The sequence below is a fragment of the Panthera tigris genome, chromosome E3, assembly GCF_018350195.1.
Source record: "Panthera tigris isolate Pti1 chromosome E3, P.tigris_Pti1_mat1.1, whole genome shotgun sequence".
In the NCBI taxonomy this organism is placed as follows: domain Eukaryota; kingdom Metazoa; phylum Chordata; class Mammalia; order Carnivora; family Felidae; genus Panthera; species Panthera tigris.
The window spans coordinates 19,672,823-19,693,678 of NC_056675.1; the positions used below are offsets into that span (position 1 = coordinate 19,672,823).

General features: G+C 52.7%; 1 protein-coding gene and 1 long non-coding RNA gene across 3 annotated transcripts in view; one reads left to right on the top strand and one right to left on the bottom strand.

Moving 5' to 3' along the window:
• Window positions 1–20,856, bottom strand: part of KATNIP (katanin interacting protein) — a 193,290-nt gene that overhangs the window by 74,121 nt on the left and 98,313 nt on the right. Inside the window, 1 exon segment of the mRNA XM_042972321.1 lies at window positions 14,631–14,762. Coding sequence (XP_042828255.1) covers window positions 14,631–14,762 — 132 coding nt within the window.
• Window positions 1,520–7,191, top strand: LOC122234745. 2 transcript variants are annotated; one of them, XR_006212674.1, is made up of 3 exons: window positions 1,520–1,605; window positions 4,410–4,511; window positions 6,269–7,191. It is a non-coding gene; the product is annotated as an uncharacterized LOC122234745 (long non-coding RNA). The 2 variants fall into 2 exon arrangements; XR_006212675.1 differs by lacking the exon at window positions 1,520–1,605 and adding an exon at window positions 2,199–2,550.

A 20,856-nucleotide genomic window follows, 5' to 3' on the forward strand; every position in this document is an offset into this window, starting at 1 on the left:
AGGGTGCCTGGCTGGCTCGGTAGGAAGAGCCTGCAACTCTTGAGACACTAGTCGTGAATCCAAGCCCCACGACGGGCCTAGAGCTTACTAAGAGAAAAAAAAAAATCAAATCAACCGATCAATCAATCAGTGAATTAACTGGGACAAAATGTTAACAACCGGTGAGTCGGGTTGGAGGATATATGGAGTGTCGTTTGTACATCCTTGCAACTTTAAGAGTGAAATCGCACCTAAGTAAAAGTTGTAAAAAAAAAAAAAAAAATTAACCCTCGCACAAAGTACCTATAAGCGAGAACATATGCTATCTTGGAGACAGATGGGCATTTTGGAGTGTTTTGCTTTATTCTGTCTTGTTTTTCCACGGGTAACAAGAATTGCAAAGAATGTACATCCTAGTCGAAGAAAAAAGTATTGCGAAGCTGGGGTCGATTCCAGAAGTTCCGAGGAAAGGACAATCAGCTTCACACAGCGTAAAGCAACATGCTAACAGCACCCCGTGAGACTGGCCGGATGAAATAAATTCCGAGATACCCACCTAACAAGTACTATGGAGCGTAAAAAGAAACACATACTCAACTATCTGCAGTTGGAATGAGATGATGGCCTGAACTTGCTTCCTAATCATCTGGGCAGTGGCTGGGGATGTAGACGAAATGACACTGGCCACCAATTCATGATTGCCAAGGTCAGGTAATGGACACAACCGAGTCCCCATGACATCCTCCCAGTCACTTACATGTGGACCCTTTCAATATCAAACATACAAACAAACAAAATCTCCATTTAAAAACAGAACTCAAGATGTTTCTATTGGAATGCTTAAAGATGCTTCTACCTATTGAATTTCATCCCCTTGGCAAATATTTATTGAGTGCCGCTGTGTCAGGCTCTGTCCTTGGCACTGGGGACACAGCAGTGACCAGACAGATCAAGAACCTCGCCCTTGTACAGTAAGACAACAAGCCGGGGAATAAGAAACGAAACAGAGTGTTAGACGTCAGAAAATGCTGTGGAAAAACAGGCAAAGCGGAACAGAGTGGGGCTGGAGGGTGGTGCTGTGCTCCAGGCACCAGTGAGGTGAGATCTGCGTGTGCTTTGTTACTGGAGCACCAAGGTGCAGCCGGGGAAACGGGTTCAGGAGGCCTAAGTGGGGGTGGGTGGGGCCAGGTCACTCAGGGCCTTGCTCTGAGTGAAATGGGGAGCCACTGCAGGTTCTAGGGCAAGGGAGTGCTTGACCTGACTTAGGCACTGAGCGGGGGACAGACTGAATGGAGGTGGAGGTGGAGGTGACAGCAGGGAGACCAGGCAGTGGCGGAGGCGGGACACAGGCTGCTCAGATCCCGCGGACACAGTAAAGACAGGACCCAGGGATGTGGCTGGGGGAGAGGAAGAGTTGAGCTGGGAAGGCTGTGGGTGGAGCAGGTTTGGGAGCAGAGAGCAGGGGCTCAGGTTCGGACAGATTGGGTCCAAGATGTGATTCTGGCATCGGAGCGGAGCCGTCGGGTTGCGCGAACGCACCGTGCTGGAGACAGATGTGAATTCAACAGCAGCGACTGGACCGCATCATTTAAGTGATGTCGAAGATAACCAAGTGGGCATTCACAGGTACGACCTCTTGGGATGCAGAAAATAGCATCCATCCGTCTTTACGACCTCGGTAAGCCATCCGGGTGGAGCACTGGGGGTTCCTGTTGGAGCGCGTGACCCTTCTGCTATGTTGTGTCACAGAACGTGGGATCTGAAGGAGAGTTCCGGAAGCGACATCCAGAATGGCACCGGGAGGAGAGGCACGGAAACCCAGCAGCTCCGCTGGGCTGCCTTCCAGGACGGCCGGGCACTGGGTTGATGGGAGGCCGTGGGTTTTTATGGAAAAGCTAAACTAACATGAACAGTATCAGTTTCCACAGGCACCCAGGGAGTGGCTGTGAATTTGAATGCCCTGGGCCGGGGGCCACAGCCCAGCTTCAGCCAGCACCTGCCACATAGGGCTACACTCCTTTTTTTAAATGTTTTAATGTTTACTTATTTTTTAGAGAGAGAGAGAGAGACAGAGAGTGAGCGGGGGAGGGGCAGAGAGAGAAGGAGACACCGAATCCGAAGCAGGCTCCAGACTCTGAGCTGTCAGCACAGAGCCCGACGCGGGGCTCAAACCCACAGACCGTGAGATCATGACCTGAGCTGAGGTTGGACACTGGACCGACTGAGCCACCCAGGCGCCCCCATGTAGGTCTACACTCTTAGCGTTGCCTTTTTTTCCCCCCAAGAAAAGCTAGAATCAGAAATCTATGTGAAATCCCCTGAATTTTACCTGTTCATGACGTAGCCTGGTTTTTAAGAAACCTTATGAAGGCCAACAGAACCCAAGGGGCTGGCCTACCCCAAGGCCACGACAAGTCCAAGCTGCTCTCCCACGAGGGTCAAGAGCACGCAAAGGAACCTCGCGTGGCTGCAGATGGCCGGCCTGGGCTATAAACAGCAAGTGGGTCATTTTCTGACTTTGGTGTACTGTCCCCTCATCATTGCCCCGACGCCGCTCCTCAGGACAGGAAGGTAAGGGGCTGCCGGATAAGTGACCCGGGATTCTGCTCACCCCAGTCAAGGCTGCTTTATGGTCTCCCCTGGTTGCCCTTCTTCTCAGCGACCCAAACACCGAGCAGAAAGAACGCAAGGGCTGGTAGCAGCTAGGGCTTAACATGCTGATGGGGGTGGGGATCCTTGATGGGAGTGTGGAAATGCCCCCTTGGGGGGACGCAGGGGGCCTCGCGGGGCTCAGGTCCTGGAAGCAGCTGGGGGGATGGGACTCGGTCTTGAGCTACACCGAAGCTAGAACTGAAAAATCCACACGGTCGCCCCAAGGGTGGCTGAAGCGGAAATGGGTTCCCGCAAGGCAAACGCATGAATGACGCAGGCTCTCGACCTTCGCTAGGCTGTGGAATGACACGCTGCTCTGGTAGAACAGCACGGCCCTGCCTCAGAGCCCACAGTCGTGGGGCAGGGACAGACACGGATCACGCAGGTGCACCGTGGACCTACCGGCAGGTGGGGGACAAGTGGCAGGGTAAAGGCTGGAGAGGATAGAGGGAGTGGACACTATTTGAGGCACTTGGTGAGGGAAGGCCACATCTGAGTGGAGACCTAAGGGCAGTGAGCCCTGTGAATACCCCTATGGTGGAGGGAGGGAGGGGGTTGCTCCTGGCCAGGGAACAGCAGGTGCCAAGGCCCTGAGGTGGGCTGGGCTTGGGGGTTGGGTTCTCATGCAGCCCCGAGGCCATGTCAGCCCAACAGGCCTCAAGCTACAACCCGGGTGACTGGCACGATGATTTTTGTCAAAGGAACGTATGGAAAGTCCTTTCGACCCCAGACCTTGTCGGTCTCGGTGTTTGCGAATAGCACCAAAGCAATGCTGTTTCCTCCATCAGCTGCAGTGCAGCAGAGCTAAAAAATTCAAGGCCCCTTCAGATGCTCTAGAGGATTCTATAAATAAGGGACCAAGGTCTATAAATAAGAGACAAGTGTGCCCAGGCTCTAACAGTGGGGGTGCGAACCCCCACGTTGGTGGAAGGCTCAGGCAGCACCAAGACCAGCAGAACAAAAGCTCCTTCTCCATTTCCTGCGCGGAGCGCTTATAAAGTCGGTCTACAAGGAGCTGTGTGGTGCCCCTGCCTTGTTACTGTCTTTACGTGCGCAGGTGGCCCGTCCTCTCGTGCCTCAGTGGTCTGGGGCTGGGGAGGAACGGTGCACCCGAGTCTAACCCTCTGTCCTCGGTCGCTGCACCCCTGTGCTCGCCTCTTCTTGGAAAAGGATATCGAGGACGGCGTGTTCTTCCAGTGGGGTCCAGTTCTGCCTACACAAACGCTTCTGCCCCAAGCGAATTTCACTGGGGAGGGAATGCTCCCCTGGCAACAGGATCATCTCCGGCTGCCTGTGCCGTCTGAGTCCTATTATGCTAAGAAGACGCTTTGAAAAATGAAATCACCCTCTTCCCGAGTGAAGGTCAACCCTGCAGCTCCGTTACCAGAGCTTTCCCCGCCCGTGGTTTCCGAGAGACGTCTGCACACGGTGCCGGCGTCCTCCTGAACCCCATTTCTGCTGACCAGCTTGTGTTTACGGTGCATTTCCTCCCGACACACGAGGCGACCACCTTTTAACTCGTTTTGACGCTCTCATCGCTCACTTGGGTGAGCCAGCTTCGCACCAGCCTGAACCCCACGGGGGGGTGGATTTATTTTCATCACACACCTAGAGAATGGCAGATTTATTCACACAATAAATTTGTGCCACCAGCAGGAACCAAATTGCACATTTTAATTTATCCCACACTGCTCTTTTCTGGTGGAAAACCATCCCTCTTCTGGTCACTTCACTTTCTCTCCCCTTCACCGAAATTTGCCCTTTTTTCTCTCTTACAGAGAAACAAAGAGCATATCAACATGGGAGGTTTACCGTGAATACAACACATGTCACAAAAGAAGACAGGGGGGTGCGGGGCTCCCGGTGGACTCACAAGCCAGGTAACTTGCTCCCATCTGCCAGCCGAGACTCCAAAAAACTCAAAGTCAGAGTCTCTGCAAAATTGTCCCTTACCGCATGCGTGGGACCTTTAAGGTCACCTGGGAATCCACTGGAACGGCAAGATACTACATCTGAGAATAACAAGGGTCTATTGTAAAGATCATAAGCCAGCAGCCCACAGGCCAAAACCACCTGCAGATGTGTGTTGTGTGACTTTTACCATTTTTTTTTTTATTGGAAATAGATGCTAAGCTTTTTTTTTTTTCTTTTTTTTTTTTTTAAAGAGGAAATCCACCTGATAATTAGAATTCCTGGAGTTTCTTGAAAAATCATAGGAACACAGGGTGCCTGGGTGGTTCCGTCAGTTAAGCATCCGACCTGGTTTTGGCTCAGGTCATGATCTCACGGTTTGGGGGTTCAAGACCTACATCAGGCTCTACACTGACAGCTGCAGAGCCTGCTTGGGGTTCTCCGTCTCCCTCGGTCTCTGCCCCGCCCCCACTCACTATCTCTCTCTCTCTAAATAAATAAACATTAAAATAAAGTCCTATGATCTGGGAACCTCTGCCCAGACGGCATTCCCATGTGGGGTCATAAGCTGGAGTTGGGTAGTGGGGCCCCCTTTAGACGGGTTATAAGCCCTCTGGGTTCTACGGGGCACCCCTACTCCCTAGGGTCACATGACCATCAGCTTGGAGACTGTGCACTTACTTGCGTGGCAAAAGGTCCAGGGAAACAGCTGACTTAGCCCTGTTTTGTCCTGAGATGCCCACGCTCATCCCTAAAATCCTGAGACCCCGGGTGGCTTAGTTGGCTAAGCGCTGGACTTTGGCTCAGGTCATGATCTCACAGTTCGTGAGTTCGAGCCCCACATCAGTCTCTGCTGTCAGTGCATAGCCTGCTTTGGATCTTCTGTCTCCCTCTCTCTCTGTCCCTCCCCTGTGCTCTCTCTTTTTCTCTCTCAAAAATAGCAAATAAGCATTAAAAAAAATAAAACAAAATAACATCCTGAGATGCCCACACTCGCCTCTAAAATTCAAGTGGCAGGTGGGAAGGGGGGGCTACACCCGCACAATGGTCCACACCTGAGTACTCACCCCTCCATGCAGCTGACGACAGCACAGCCTCACCAGGCCACACGCTTCCCATGGCCTAAGAGGCTGTGACCAGTGTCCGCCACCTCCTCCTCTCCCTGGCCCCCCGATGCAACGTCACTCACCGAGGGGTGGAGTCTATTTCTCCAGCTGGGCTCAGCTTGGTGACTTTCTTTGGCCAACAGATCACTGGACAGTCAAGACCAAGCAGAGTCTGCAAAAAGCACTTACACGGGGGCGCCCGGGTGGCTCAGTCGGTCAAGCGTCCGACTTCGGCTCAGGTCATGATCTCACGGTCCGCGAGTTCGAGCCCCGCGTCGGGCTCGGTGCTGGCCGCTCAGAGCCTGGAACCTGCTTCGGATTCTGTGTCTCTCTCTCTCTCTGCCCCTCCCCCACCCATGCTCTGTCACTCGAGGGACTGGCTGTCCGAGACCATCCAGCCCAGGTGGCCACCAGCTCCCTCTGGAGCCGCCCAGCCTGTCTGAGCAAAAAAGGGCTGTTGTCTCAGGCCACCGTATTTTGGGGTAGTTTGTTGGGCGGCTATAAATAGCTGATACACATGGCTTGTCAAGGCCTGTGTTCTTCTGTCTCCGGGCCTCTCCGTGGGCAGGTGCTGTCTGTGACTCGAACACTCATCATGTTACTGCCGTCTCTTTTCTCAGCCCCGGGAATGCACGTGGTTTCCGAGGAAGGCGATGAGGGCTCCCCGCGCCACCCTGACTACGTGACTCCTCTCCTTCCTCCGGGATCATCACAGCCCTCTGCTCCACGCCCTGCCTCTGGAGCATCTTTAGCAAAATGTCCTCGGTGCTTAATTTGCACATGAAATGAAGAGCAGTTTGCTTTTGTCTTTCCTGTAAGGGGAACACCATCACAGCGCCCGTGTTTTCTTTGGGGGAACCAGCCCTTCCCCTCTCTTCTCAGGCTACAGACTTTGGATGGATCTGACCCTGCTCCTCGCCCAGCCTTTCCCTGTGACCACGGAGATTGGAGATCCGTTCAGGGGAGAGCTCGTTCCTGGGCTCTGCTGAATTATTAGCAAAGGAGCAGTTTCTTTCTCTAGGGCTGCTGGGCCAGCAAAAAGAGAGCCTAGAGGCCCTGGGGGCCATCCGTGGGCCATGCCTGAGACTAGAGATGTGGTTCTCAAAGTGTGATCCCTGGATCGGTAACCTCAGCATCATCGGAATTTGTTACGGGATCAAAATACTTAGGCTCCAAGATGCACCGAAGCAGAAACTGGGGCTGGGTCCAACAATCCGTGTTTTCATTTGCTTGGCAAAGAATTCTGATGCACATTCCAAGTTTGAGACCCTGCTGGACTGGAGGAGAGAGGAGCTAAGTGATGAAGAGACAGCTTCCTGGTGATATCATCCGGGCACCTAGATCCCACCATGCCTGACGCCGAATCTATAGTCCTGGACTCTCCAGGTCTGTGAGCAATACATTTTCCTTTGTTGCTTTAGCCAGTTTGGATTTCTGTCACTTGCTATTAATAATGAACACAGACTAACTACTAACTGTAAGACTCTGGACTTCGGCAGAGTGGTCTTTCTGCTGCTGGTACCTGACAGAAATGCTAAGTACAGGGCTGTCAGGGTCCTCTAATTCAATCACACTGAGGGTGTTACTTTATTTCTACGGTTGGCAGCTTGTCTGAGAAAAGTGGTTCAGATATATCACTTCCCTAGAGCATTCTGACAACTTTGACAGTAAACTTTGTGCATTAAAGACTAATGTTCTTTCCCCCTCAATAGGACAACAGGTCTCTGGAAGTCTCCTGGGTAGAGATGGGAGTAACACAGGACATGAGGTCCCTTCATTAGAACCAGGACAGTTACAGTGACAGAGGGGAATAAGCTCTCATGCATCATACGCACATTTAATTGACACAAATTCAATTTTATGACCTTGGCCAAAAGAAAAGGGGCAAGGGGGGAAATAACTCTACAAAGAGTACAGGCAATAGGTTGTACTTCTGGTGACGTTCATCCGGACCCAACTCTTCCTTAGAGCACAGCTAGAAAAGCTGGCCCAAGTGTTACACAAACCTGATTGAAAAAAAAGACATTTGTTGGAAGGCGTGGAGAATGAACAGGGCTGTGAAGGACTACATGTGAATGAACAGGGCCAAAAGAAGGCAGGAGAAGGAAACCCAGAGAGGTGAACCCACAAGGAGCTGTTGACTCTTGAGTGAGCCGCTGCTAGCTGGGAGGCTGAGCGGAGCTGGTGACAGACTTGGGGTCACAGCCTGAGAGTCAGGGTGACCTGGCAAAAGCCAGGATGGAAGGGCACAGAAAGGTTAACAACATGGGCAGTCCAGATCACTACTGTGTAAAATTAAGAATAATAGTGATAATAATGACGATGCCGTCACCTAGTGAGGTTTAAAATCTAGACAGAATTAAACAGCATGACAATAATAGCATTTAAGTTGGGAGGGGAATAAATGGAGTTACAGAGTTGTAAGGTCCTTTCACTGAGTGAGAAGTGGTAAACTTGCTAATTTAGACTCAGATAAGTCAAGAATGCGTGTCGCAATCTCAGGTGATGACTGGAAGGATAATAAAAGAATGTATAACTAACAAGCTAATAGAGAGAGAAAGGAGGAACAACAGAAAGTAATCAGCTCAAAAGAGGGCAAGAAAGGAGAGAGAGAGGAACATAAAACAGGCAGAGCCAATAAAAAGCAAACAATACGATAGTAGATTTAAACTCAAGTATATCAGCAATTACATTAAATGTAAATGGACTAAATGTGCCCATTAAAACACGTAGATTGTTAGAGGATAAAAATAAAACCCAATTACATGCTGCTTATGAGAGACAAACTTCAATGTAAGGAAGGAGAGAGTTTCAAAGCAAAGGAGGAAAGAAGATACACCATGTAAACACTGACCAAAAGAAAGTTGGTGGGCTTTAGGGCAAAGAGCATCACTAGATTGAAAGAGACAATGCGGTGATAAAAGGTTTCATTCACCATGGAGATATAAAGAGGCTGATTTGTGCGTGACCCTCAAAAGCCCGCCCCACAAATACAAAGCATATAAGCAGTCCAGATTGTGCCTGGAAGGGGTGAGATGGTTTGATGTCACTGTCTTGTCAGGAAGTCTCAGGTTCCTTGTGCCTCTGGGGATGTGAACACCCAGCACCCTGAGCACAATGCCAGAGTCTAAAAACACACATTTTCAGGGTGCCTGGGTGACTCAGTTGATTAAGCATCCGACCTGGGCTCAGGTCACGATCTCACAGTTTGTGGGTTCAAGCCCCGCATCGGGCTCTGTGCTGACCGCTCAGAGTCCAGAGCCTGCTTCGGATTCTGTGTCTCCCTCTCTCTCTGTCCCTCCCCCATTCACTCTCTCTCTCTCTCAAAAATAAACAAGCATAAAAAAATTTTTTTAATAAATAAATCAATAAAAAATAAATAAAAACACAGTTTCACTGCAACCCAGACCCTAGACAGAGCCAACTGCTTCATCTGGGGCTCAGCCAAGGAGCTGGGATGGTTCCCACCCTGGAGGAGAGACGATGCTCTGGGGTTGTCTACATATATACACATACACGCTGCCCTTCAGCATCAGTCTGACAGATTTCCAAGGGTTTCTTTGGCCACCTGCACTTCTGACCTTCAGAACATAATCCCCGTGTGAAAAGTGGCTCCACCGTAATCCCAGCGCGAGGGTGGGGACAATGCCACGGTTTTCAACTTTCCTTTCTTCCAATGTGGCTTATGTAGGGGCCAAATGTATTTGACAGGCTGAGCTCCAAATCTGTTCAAAATGAAGATTCCATTACCTCAGACAGGGTCCTCTTTCGGGGAGTCGATGGGACAAATCGCTCTAAGAACCAAATACCAGAGACGGCGGGTGATCTGACTTTGATCAGATGGCCCAGTGACATACATTTTTTATATGCATCCACGATTCTTTGCCACGGAAGCTCAGAGCCACAACTGTACCGCCCTCACGTACCCATTTGTTCACCCCCTGGCTTCATCGTGTTTTCTCTACTCTCGTTTTCTCTTCACCCTCACTTCCTCAGGTATGTGTTCGTCTCACGCCACAGGTTATATGTAGTTTGTTAAAATATGCCAGAACTTTCTGGAGAATGGCCGATGATAGATTGATTAATTAATTAAGCTCTGCTTCTCAAAATGTTGTCCATGAAGGTCTGTGTTACGGGTTGAACTGAGTCCCCATAAAGGATGCTGGGGTCCTAACCCCCAGGCCCTGTCAACGTGACCTTCCTTGGAAATGGGGTTATTTGCAGATAATTGGGTTAATATGAGGTCGCGAGGGTGGACCTTCATCCAATATGACTGATATCCTTATAAAAAGGGGAAATCTGGACACGTAGACAGATGCCCACGCAGGAGAGCGCCACGTGAAGGTTGGAGTTCCATTGCCCCGAGTCAAGGGACCACCGGGAACTAGAAGGAGGCCCAGCACAGATTCTGCCCTAGAGCCTTCGGAAGGAACACGGCCCTGCTGACACCTTAGTCTTGGACTTCTGGCTTCCAGAGCTGTGAGGCGATACATTTCTGCTCTTCGACTCGATTCAGACTGTGGTATTTTGTTACAGCAGCAACCGTAGGAAACGAAGACGCTATTCAAAATTGTTTTAGTTGATGCACTAAAATTTTGTTCACCTTGGAGAATATTAACAGTTATATGCTGACATCAATGAGAATTAGAAAAAAAAAATATCTCCTGTGACTCAGTTCTGTGATTTCAGGCTTGTTTTTGGTTCGGACCGGCCCGACGTGGGTACGTCGTAAGCGAGTCACATTTTAGCGGGCACGCGAGGGGCCATGTGGTGGCGTGGCTAAGAAAACAGACTCTGAAGCCAGGTTTTCAAGCACTGGTTTCGCCACTCGCTGGCTGTGTGACTTTGGACAGACTCCTCAACCTCTCTGTGCCTTGGTCTCCTCTGTAAAATGGTGTTGCTGACAGCATCCGCCGCCCGGGGTGGTTTAGATGATGACACGCAAGATGACGTGCGTGTTGTAAAACACGCCGCTTTCGGCTCAGTGCTTTGTAAATGCCGGCTTTTCGCTTTATTACCCAGACGCGGGACATCTAGTGATCGCGGCACACGCATGAGGGAGGGGAGTCCCGGTGAGCCCAGAAGGACAGACCAGACTTTTGTTTCCTGAAGCTGCGGTTAACGGAGCCAGTTTGGGTGTCGGAGAAACAGCATCACGCGGGATTTACCATCTGCACCCTCCACGTGCTGTTGGCCCTGCAAGAGCTGACGGGGCCCTTATCTCGTCCCCTGGCCCCCCTCTCTCTCTCTCCTTCCCAGCTTCTTGGTCCTTCATCCAACCAAAGCAGATAGATCCAAAACTCACCACGTTTTTCTGACATCTTACATGTTACATCTGACTCTTCACCCCTGTCGACTACATCTCGAAAGACCTATTTACAAATATGGCATCTCCAGCCCCATCGGCAGCTGTGACCTTGGCATGCCCTTGTCAACATATCACTTCTGCGGTGATTCCCTTTCCACGTCTACCTTCCTCGGGTCCCCCCCCAATGCAAGCACCTTTCTAGGCTCTGGCTTTTGCCAAGAAGTCCCAGGAGCCAGTTTGGTCCCAACTCTGCCCACTGGATTCTGGCTCTTCGTGTGGGTAGGACGCACACAACTCCACCACCCGCAGCCTCTGCCCGGTTGTGGTTCGGGGTCACTCCCCGCTGAGGCAGGACGCAGATCAGACCCAGCCTTCCTGCAGTGGGCTTAGCACTGAATACTACCTGTCCAGATCCAGCGGCCTGGCTTACTTAGGTCTCCCTTGCTCCCTTGCTAGATCTCAGGACCTGCACCAGCCAAGTGACAAGCCAGGGAGTCCCCCATCACTGCCGAGTCTCGGCTCTGCTGTCCTATCACGGCAGGCTCCCCACCGCCCAGCTCCTTGCCCTCGGTTGTTCAGGATAAATGTCACAACTAGTCTTGTATGCTTACAACAGACTCCTCGGTTGCTGTCAGGAATCCGGCCACTGGTAAGACTCAGAGACGAGCCACCACCTTCCCCATCCTCTAGTCCCACATCCACCCTGGCTCCCGACAAGCCACACTCCATGTGGCAGCCACAGGGACCTTGTTCAAATATAAAGCAGGTCAGTGCCAAGTCCCTCCCCCGGCCCCTGCTCACCTCTGTGACCCCTCACCCGCCACGCTCTGGCCTCCAGCCTTCTTTCTTATTCTTGAGCCAACTGAGCAGCTCTTTCCTACCTCAGGGCCTTTGCACAGGCTTTCCCTTCTGCAAAGGGCTAGTCCTTGACCTCATCCAGGTCTCAGCTCGTGTCCCCCCTCCTTGGAGAGGCCTCCTCTGACCACGCTGCCAGCCTTGGTGCAGTTGCTGTCTTGGTGGTAGCTGTTACCACCCATCTTCGTGTTTGTTATCTAGCCCCACCCACCGAAATATCAACACCAAGAGAGCAGGAAAAGTGTGTTGCTCACTGGATCACCAGGCCTGGATCAGGGGCCGGCACATAGCAGGTGCTCAGCACACAGGTTTCTGGTGAGGTCAAAAAGACAACAGATGACCTGCTGCCTTACCCAGAACCCCATCCGGGGCTGGACTGGACTGGACTGGAGCATGCCCCTGACCTGCAGCCCCAGGCCTGGGCCCCACGGCCCAGCCTCCCCTGCTGGCCCGGCCCATGGCCCAGGGCACATTCCCAGGATGCTCGCTGCCAGCCCCGCCTACTGTCCTGACCCCCCAACCCAGGGCTCCTGTGCTGTAACGCTGCCTGAGTCACCACCAGACTTGTCAGGGCCCACCCCCAGGTGCCTGCAAGGCCGCCTCTGTGACCAGCCAGCTCGGGGCGGGGGGAGGGGGGAGGGCAGAGGAGCAGCCCGGCACAGCCATCCAGAGCACGAGCCCTGGAGCCTGGGTGTGAATCGTGGCTTTGCTCTCCCGTTACTCCAGGCAAGTAACTTCCCGCGTTCTCAACCTTGGTTTCCCCACCTGTGAAATGGGAGAAGGGGGTAGCACTATCCAGAGGGATTTCCTGGAATTTGCTGCCTGGCACCCACTGCCTCTGCCTCCGGGGACAGCACCAGTGTCTGCTTCACAGAACCACCCCGACTCAAGCCGGGAGCGACAGCAGCTCCAAGGCTTTGCTGGCCTCAGTGGGAACAGTGCGTGATGGCCCTGCCGAGCACTTGTTCTCGGCCAGGTGACCCTCTAAGTGGCCTATCTCTCCAGCTCTTTGATCCTGATAGCAACCCTCAGATGGGGGGGTTCTTCTCCCTGTTTGCAAATCGAAGAATGAGGCCCAGAGAGGTTAAGTAACCTGCCCGAGGTCACAGAGCTAGTGGGTGGTCAGGCTTGCTTTCTGCCAGTGTTGGTGGGCTCTGGGCTGCTGGTGGCCATCTCACCACCCTTAAGAGCCTGCCCAGGCACAACGGGCACAAAGAACGTTGAAGTGGAAGATGGGCAGAGGCAGGCTGCTGCTTTTAATCACCCGGATCCAGCTGTGCCTAAAAATTCCACCACCGTCGGACTTTTTAACTACACGGGTTGATGCGGACTCTTTCCCTCAAAGACGCTTTTTCAAAATCACGTTGCTACCTAAAATGCCTTGCTCTGTATTAATGTGGGTTTCGGGCTGTGGTAAGAATTAACCAGATAATGCCTGGGTGCAGCCCTGCCCACGGCCCCTCGGGCAAACCTCTGCCCACAGCTCCCCCGGCACAGGGGAGGGGTATGTAAGAACCTGGCTCCCTTGTTCCAGGGTGGGGAGCGGAGGTAGGACGCGCATGTCCAGCACTGGGGATCCCCCAGCCGGGAGGTGTTCCACTTGCCCAGGGAACTTGTGTGGCATCCCCGGTGTGGACGGAATGCCACAGCGACAGAGATCAGGGCCCCTGGCTCAGACAGACTGCTTGTTTAAGCAAGGCTGGTGGGCTGGAGCTGGATTTTGCCCAGGACACCCCAGGGTTCCAAATCCTGGGGACACCAGGATGCCTTGAATTCTCTGGCATTCACAGAATGCCAGAAACCAGAACAAGTGGCTTCCTCAGAGCCACTCCACTGGGGCTTGGGGCCTACACTGGCCACTTCCCAGCCGTGTGACTGATCGCCTGCTCTGGGCCTCAGCCCCTCCTCTGTGAAATGGGGACAATCTGTGGGCCTCCCTCAGAGGCTATGTATAAGGATCATAATTTATTACGAATGACATAACACAGCTGACAGCGGTGGCCGGCTCACAGGAAGTGCTCAATGAGCGTGACCTCCCGTCTCCATTAGAAGAGCAACAGGCTGACTTCACCATAACCTCTTTTGTACTATTGGAATTTAGTACCATTGGCGTGTATCATGATCCATATAAAGTAGAAAATAACAATTTAAAAGCAAAGCCAAAACTGAAATAGGTTTTCTTCTAGAACCGCATCTTGGTTATAGAATGAGCAAGTGGCTGTGATGGTTGACTTTATGTGTCTATTCAACTGGGCCACAGGGAGCCCAGATATTTCGTTAGACACTACTCTGGTTTCCGAAAGGCGTTTCGGGATGAGGTTAACATTTCAGTTGGAGAATGAAGCAGATTACCCTCCATGATGTGGGTGGGCCCCATCCAATCAGCTGAGGGGCCTGGATTGAACAGAAAGGACTGACCCTCTCCCAAGTAAGAGAGAATTCTCCAGAAGACGGCCTCTGGACTTCATCGGGCAACTTCGACCCTTCCGGTGCGATGGCCTGTGTACTGGAAGACTGGCTCTTCCTGGTTCTGCTAAGCCAGCCTGCAGATTGGACTTTGACACACACACACACACACACACACTCTCTCTCTCTCTCTCTCTCTCTCTCTCTCTCTCTCTCTCTCTCTCTCTCCCTCCCTCCCTCTCTCTCTCTCGGTTCTGTTTCTCTGGAGACCTTGACTAACAACACAATTAGGAAAGGTGAGCTCAGGCCTTGACAAAGAGGGTAACACAGCAAAGACTGCTCTATCACGGCATCCCAGTGAGAGTGCCCCAGGCCCAGCCCCAGTCCTGCTCAGAGGCTGCCAGAACTCTTACTTGAACATGCCTTCTCCTGGTCTGGGAACACAGCAGAGGGCTGGGGGTTCAGGTTCAACTCAGGTCTGCTGGGAATGAAAACCTCAGCGTTGTCCTTCCGCTTAGCAGACAAATTCCTCTCCTTCTTACTACCTGCAGGAAAACAGCGGTTTATATGTCAAACGTGGAGCGCTAGCAGAGCGGGGCTTTCTGCTTGGGTATCTGTTGGTTCGTTCACTTATTCATTCGACAAATACTTGCTGAACCCCTACCCTGTGCCAGGCGGCACGCTAGTTTGGAATGGAGATGTGAATTATGCGGCGCATCCTGGCAAATAAATGAAACTTTCTAGGACACGTTCTAGGTGTAGGTTTTCAGATTTTAACATTTCTGGGACAGAAGAAGGTTCCAGCACCAGGGTCACAGAGGGGCCACGCAGCTGGGAGCATGTGGCCGGCAGGCATGCAGCAGACAGAGAGGAGAGCCCTGACAGGTTACCAGAGGCACGGAGATGGGGCATTCCAGACACAGGGAACAGAATGTGCAAACGGTGAAAGGCACACAGGCCGTGCCTTGAAGTCAACGTTTCCCAAAGTAGGGTGCCTGTACCGCGGGCAGAACAGGAAACGATGCCAGAGGCCGTGCAGGCAAATGTTTTTTAAGCGATTATTTAACTGAACCTGCATGGAAAAAACATGTAACCAGCCTATCGACCCCTTGATTTCATTAATATCATTGCTTAGAACAATCTGAAAATCATTAAAGAAAGGAAAGAAAGAGCAAGGAAGGGCAGGGGGGAAGAAACAGAGGGAGATGGAGAAAGAAAAGGTGCTGATTTAAACAACAGCTAAAACAGTACAGGAGGTTTGTGGCAATGGCAAAAAACAAACAAACAAAAACACACAAAAAAAACAAAAACCAAAAAAACCCCCTGTGACTTCAGAAGGTCTGCAAATGGCTCCAGCTCAGGGGAAATGGCGCTAAGAGCCTCTGTCCAGCGCAGATTTAAGAGCTCGAGAGAACGTGCTTGGGACCAGCGGGCAGAAGGCCAGCTTTGCAGGCCAGCAAGGCTGGCGGCTGAGGAAAACAGACCCTGCCGGCAGGGAGATCAGTCAAGGTCCCAGGATTCGGGACTTCCTGGCCTGGGAAGACAGGAAACCCGGGAACTGTCTGCTGAAGTGCCATGTAATCGGAGTCCCAGCAGAGCGATCCCGGGGGCCTCAGGGGGCCCAGAGGAGAGGGAGTCCCAGAATCCAGGGCCCCATGGGATTCTTGGGGGCTCAGAAGGTGCGGGGTGTCCCGCACCAACCTCTCCACCCTCCGCTGCGGACTTGATGAAGGACATGTGTTTCTCTATACACTTCTGAACTCGCTGCTCCCTGGCTGGCCTGAAATGCAGGGCCCAACGGATGACATTCAGGACAGGGGGCAAGACAAAGAAGGGACGGGGCAAATGACCACAAGACTGTCTCCCCACATGCCGAAAATATGCAGCTGCTGCTAACAGCGACAGCCAGCACTGATTGAGGTCAGGCCCCTGAGTGCTCAGCTGCGGGGACAGGTCCCTCCCCAGACATCGCAGGGGGTGGACGGGAGGCGCCCAAAGATGCCTTGACACAAGGCCACAAGGCAAAGGGGAATCAACAGTGCTGATCAGCCGACTCGAAACTAGGGAGATCATTTTGGGTTATCCCAGTGGATCCAATGGAAGCCACAAGGGTCCTTAAAAGTAGAAGAGGGACAGAGTTTCAGTTTGGGACGATGAAAAACTTGTGGAGCTAGATCGTGGTCATGGTGACTGTCCTTAATAACACCAAATGGTGCTCTTAATGGTGACTTTGGTAAATCTGTGCCGTGTGTACCTGACCACAATAAAACAGACCCAGGCACTCGCACAGGCACAGAGAAGAGGGTGGCACACAAGGAGGGCGAGAGGGAGACAGGATCTGGAAGAAAGGTACAGAGAGACTTGACCTTGCTGGCTCTGGAGGTGGAGGGAGGGACCCTGAGCCAAGGAATGCAGAAGCCTCTGGAAGCTGGAAAAGGCAAGAGGGGTTTTCCCCGAGAGCCTCCAGAAAGCTCACAGCCTTGCGGATACCGTGGTTTTAGCCCAGTGAGCTGATGTCAAAGTTCTGGCCTATAGAACTATAAGATAATAAATCTGTGTTGTGTCGGGCCACCGAGTTCGTCATGATTTGTTACAGCAGCGACAGAGGACTAATACATACTATTACAGAATAGGGCTCTGACGTTCAGGTTGTTGGCCCAAGGTCACAGAGCCAGGGAGCGATGGAAGCAGGTTTTCACCAGGCCCGCCTGGCTTGGAGCCCTGCCCTGAACCACGTTAATCCCCGTCTACCACCGCCTCCTCTGGATAAGATGACCTTCCAGAAACTGTGGCCCCCAGGCCTGCCTTATCTATCGAAAGTCTACACGAGGATATTTTCTAGGGCTCCAAAGGATCCAGAACCCCCTTGAGTCTTCATGGAAGGTGGCCTGGGACCCCCACCAGCCTCCTCGTGAACCTCGCTCCCTACATGCTCGCTTGGCTCCAGCCGCACCGGCCCTTTCTCTGTCCTCGGGTGTGCCAAGTTCGTTCCCTCTTCGAACCCTTTGCACCTGCTACCCCCTGCCCCTGGAATGCTGTTCCCACAGCTGCTCCCTCCTCATTCCCGTCCCAGCTTCACCACGGTCTCCTCTGACAAGGCTCCTCTGACCCTTCCAGCCCACAAGGTCCTTCTCTGACCCCCAGCCCCCAACCAGAGTCCTGTTTTATAATCTTGACAACGTTCCAGGCTCTTGAGGGCACCGTGCTCTCCTCCTACCTGAATTCTTAAGCTGGCCCATGATTTGGCTTCACCTTTCCAGTTTGGGGAAAAACAACTTCTGTTTTTCTCTGTGCCACTCCCGCGCTGGCCCTCACGGACAAGAGGACACATGGAGTGGGACAGGGAGGGCAGGAAGCCATCAGAGCTCAACCCAGCCACTCTCTTCGTTCCTCCAGTGGGCTCGCCCTCAGGGCACACGCGCCCCACTCCCCCACCCCCCCCTGCCATCACACTGGTGGCATTAGTTGCCCAGCTCTGCCCACATCTGGGATGAGGGTCTGTCTACTTTAGCGGGCAGCACTGAGTGGCCAGCAATGCGGCTCTTCTCAGTTGGAAAGGTGGATCATTTGCTCTCCTTCTAGCAGATTCCCAAACCCATCTCTCATTTGTTTCAATTAGGAGGGAAAAGAGGGCTTTGACTCCTCAAAGCCCAACTATTGCTTTATAACTTGATCTGGTTTATTTATTTAGCCTAGTGATTAAGAGCTCAGGCTCTGGGCTCTGACGCCTACAGGCTCAACCCCACTCTGCCTCTCCCTAGCTGTGTGACCTCGGGCAAGTGATCTGACCGCTCCGTGCTTCCATTTCCCCATCAGTAAAGCAGGTACAATGACAGGACTTGCCTTGGTGTTGTGGTAAGGACTTCGCGTCCTTGGAACAGTGCTTGGCACACATTAGTAAGAATTCTGCAAATGCTGGCAGTTGTTATCACTGTGGTGTGTGTGTGTGTGTTTGTTCTCCTTGCTAGGGAGAAGGGACCGGGGCCTCTTTTGTTCCAGCACAGTGCCTGGGGCGTGATATGCGTCCGGTGGAAAAAAAAGGAACGAACAGCCCAGAACCAAGCACGTCTTTTCCGGACACTATTGACTGGTTTTGAGTAAATGCTCGGGATTAGTTCAGAACTCCAATCCCACGCTGGGGTCTGGGGGGATCCTGTGATAGGCCCCTCAACCTCTGCCTGCTCCTCTCTGTGAGTGGGTTCTCCTGCTGGGGAATCACTAGGGAGAATCACTAGGGAGAACATCCCTAGGAGGCAGGCATCAGCCCTCTGTGGCTCCAGATGAAGCAGCCCCCGCCCAGGGCAGACATCCCCACGGCCAGCGTGGGGCCTGCCAAACAATCTAATTGTTCGAAAACAAATGTCAAGAGAGTGAAGTTCTCTCTCTTTTTGTTTCACACTCCAGCATCACTCGCAAAACGGTGCCAGGGGTCCAGCTGTCTGTGGCCTGGTCCTTCACCCCACAAGTGACTATCGTGCCCTCTGTTTCCAGGACAGGGGGGCTCGCTCAGTCTCCTTACAGCCCTCCCCCTCCCTCCTCACTCCTTGGAGAAAACGCAAGCCACTGGTCGCGGCCCCAGCGCGTCTCACGAGTATGTTAACATTTCCCCCACCGCGGGGTACTCCAGCGGGTGGGCATAAAGCTTTCATGCGTTTGACACCAATTTCCCGGGTGGCTTGAATGTGCCAGATGAGTGCTGTCCGCTGGGGAGGCAACGGAGGGGAAGCGCTGATCTGTGCCCTGGCAGAGCTCACAGGCCAGAGAGGGAGAGAGACCCCTGGGAGTCCGGGGCAAGGCCAGCACCATGATGATACTGTGGGAGCAGAGAAGGCACTGAGCTGCCTGGCCGGGGCCAGGAGGGCAAAGGAGGCTTCCTGGAAGAAGCAGCCCCGGAGCTGAGTCTTGAGGGAAAAGCAGGGAGCCAGGTTTCAGGCTTCGGGGTGGAAGGAAGATGTGGTAATCTAGACAGAGGGAGCGGCCCAAGCCAAGGTTTGGAGGTGAGAGCACACAATGAGAGCACGCCTGAGGGACAAATGTTCGCTCTCTGGAAGCAACAACCACCGGGTGTGGGTTTTTCCAGGGCTGCCTGTTATCATGTCTCCCCAAAACTCGTATGTTCAAGGGGCGCCTGGGTGGTTCGAGTGGGTTAAGCGTCTGACTCCTGGATTCGGCTCAGGGCACGATCTCACGGTTCATGAGTCTGAGCCCTGCTTTGGGCTCTGCGCTGAGAGCTCTCCCGCTCTCTCTCTGCCTCTCCCCTGGTCGGTCTCTCTCTCTCTCTCTCTCTCTCTCAAAAATTAATTATTTAATTAATTAATTAAAAGAAAAAGCAACAACCCATATGTTCAAGTCCCAATCCCCAGGACCTCAGACTGTGACTGTATTTGGAGACAGGGTCTCTAAAGGGGTTAGTGAGGAAAAATGAGTCGCTGGTGCAATCTGCCTGGTGTCCTTGTAAGGAGAAGAGATGAGGACACACAGGCACACACAGAGGGCAGACCAGGTGAGGCCACAAGGGAGGAGATGCCCATGTCCAAGCCAAAGAGAGAGGCTGAAGGAGAAAACAACCTGCTGGCAGCCTGACCTTGGACTTCCAGCCTCCAGCACTGTAAGAAAATAAGTGTCTGTTGCTGTTTAAGCTCCTGGCGCATCTGTGGTACTTTGTTACGCGGCACGAGCAGACTGATACACTCTGTCTGATTTCAAACATTCCCTTGTTCCTCTTCCCTGAGGGTCACTCACGCTTCCCAGCTGGTTGGCCTTGATATTTGGTTCAGAGCATGTGGCACAGCCGGCTTGGAGAAGGATGTGCTCAGAATGGAGAGGGAAGATGGGCACAGACCAAGCCAGCTCGGGCCTGGGCACGGGGACTGTGGCAGGTAGGCCCCTCCCTGCCCCCTCATCAATTGTTTTCTCTACTCAATTTTCCAGGGTCCTTTCTGGAAAACCTCCCCTCGTGGACAGCCGCTGTTTCTGTCTGTCCTGCACGTTTCCTTCCTTCCTCAGATTTACCTTGACTTTCCCTTTGGAAACTACCTGTCCATGTGGTTTGGCTGGCAGTGACCGCACCCAAGGCCTTATTGGCTGGACCTGGTCCATCAGAGCCACAGTGACTAGTTCAGAGACGTGACCCGATGTGGGTTCAAGAGCCAGGCCTGGGACCTGCACTGGAGCTTTTGGGAAGAAAAATCCATTTTCTGAGGGAGGCATAAAGCCAGTGTCTCAATTCTGTGTCAGTTATGTGGAGAGCCCACCTCAGAAGGGTCTCAGGACAAATGAAGGCAGAGACGAGAGGGAGGAAGTGGAGGAGAGAGAAGCGGGGGGGGGGGGGGGCGCGGGGCGGGGAGGAGGGGCCAAGAGTCCTATGACAGCCCTGGTCTCCTCCGCTCACCAAGCCAATCTAGTCCCTTTTGCTGAAGCCAGTATGCATTAGCCAGTTGGCATGCAGACCCTATTATACTTCCTACAATGCACAGGCTAGTCCCCCAAAAGTAGCTGCCAGACACCTGCCGTTGGGATTTCAGGGTCATCTGTAGGCCTCTGGGAGCCTTTGTGTCTTGCGATCAGCAGACAGACCAGATGGACATACCTCCCTGGCCTGCGAGACGGTCTGCCCAAGACCAAACTCCTGAAGCCCTG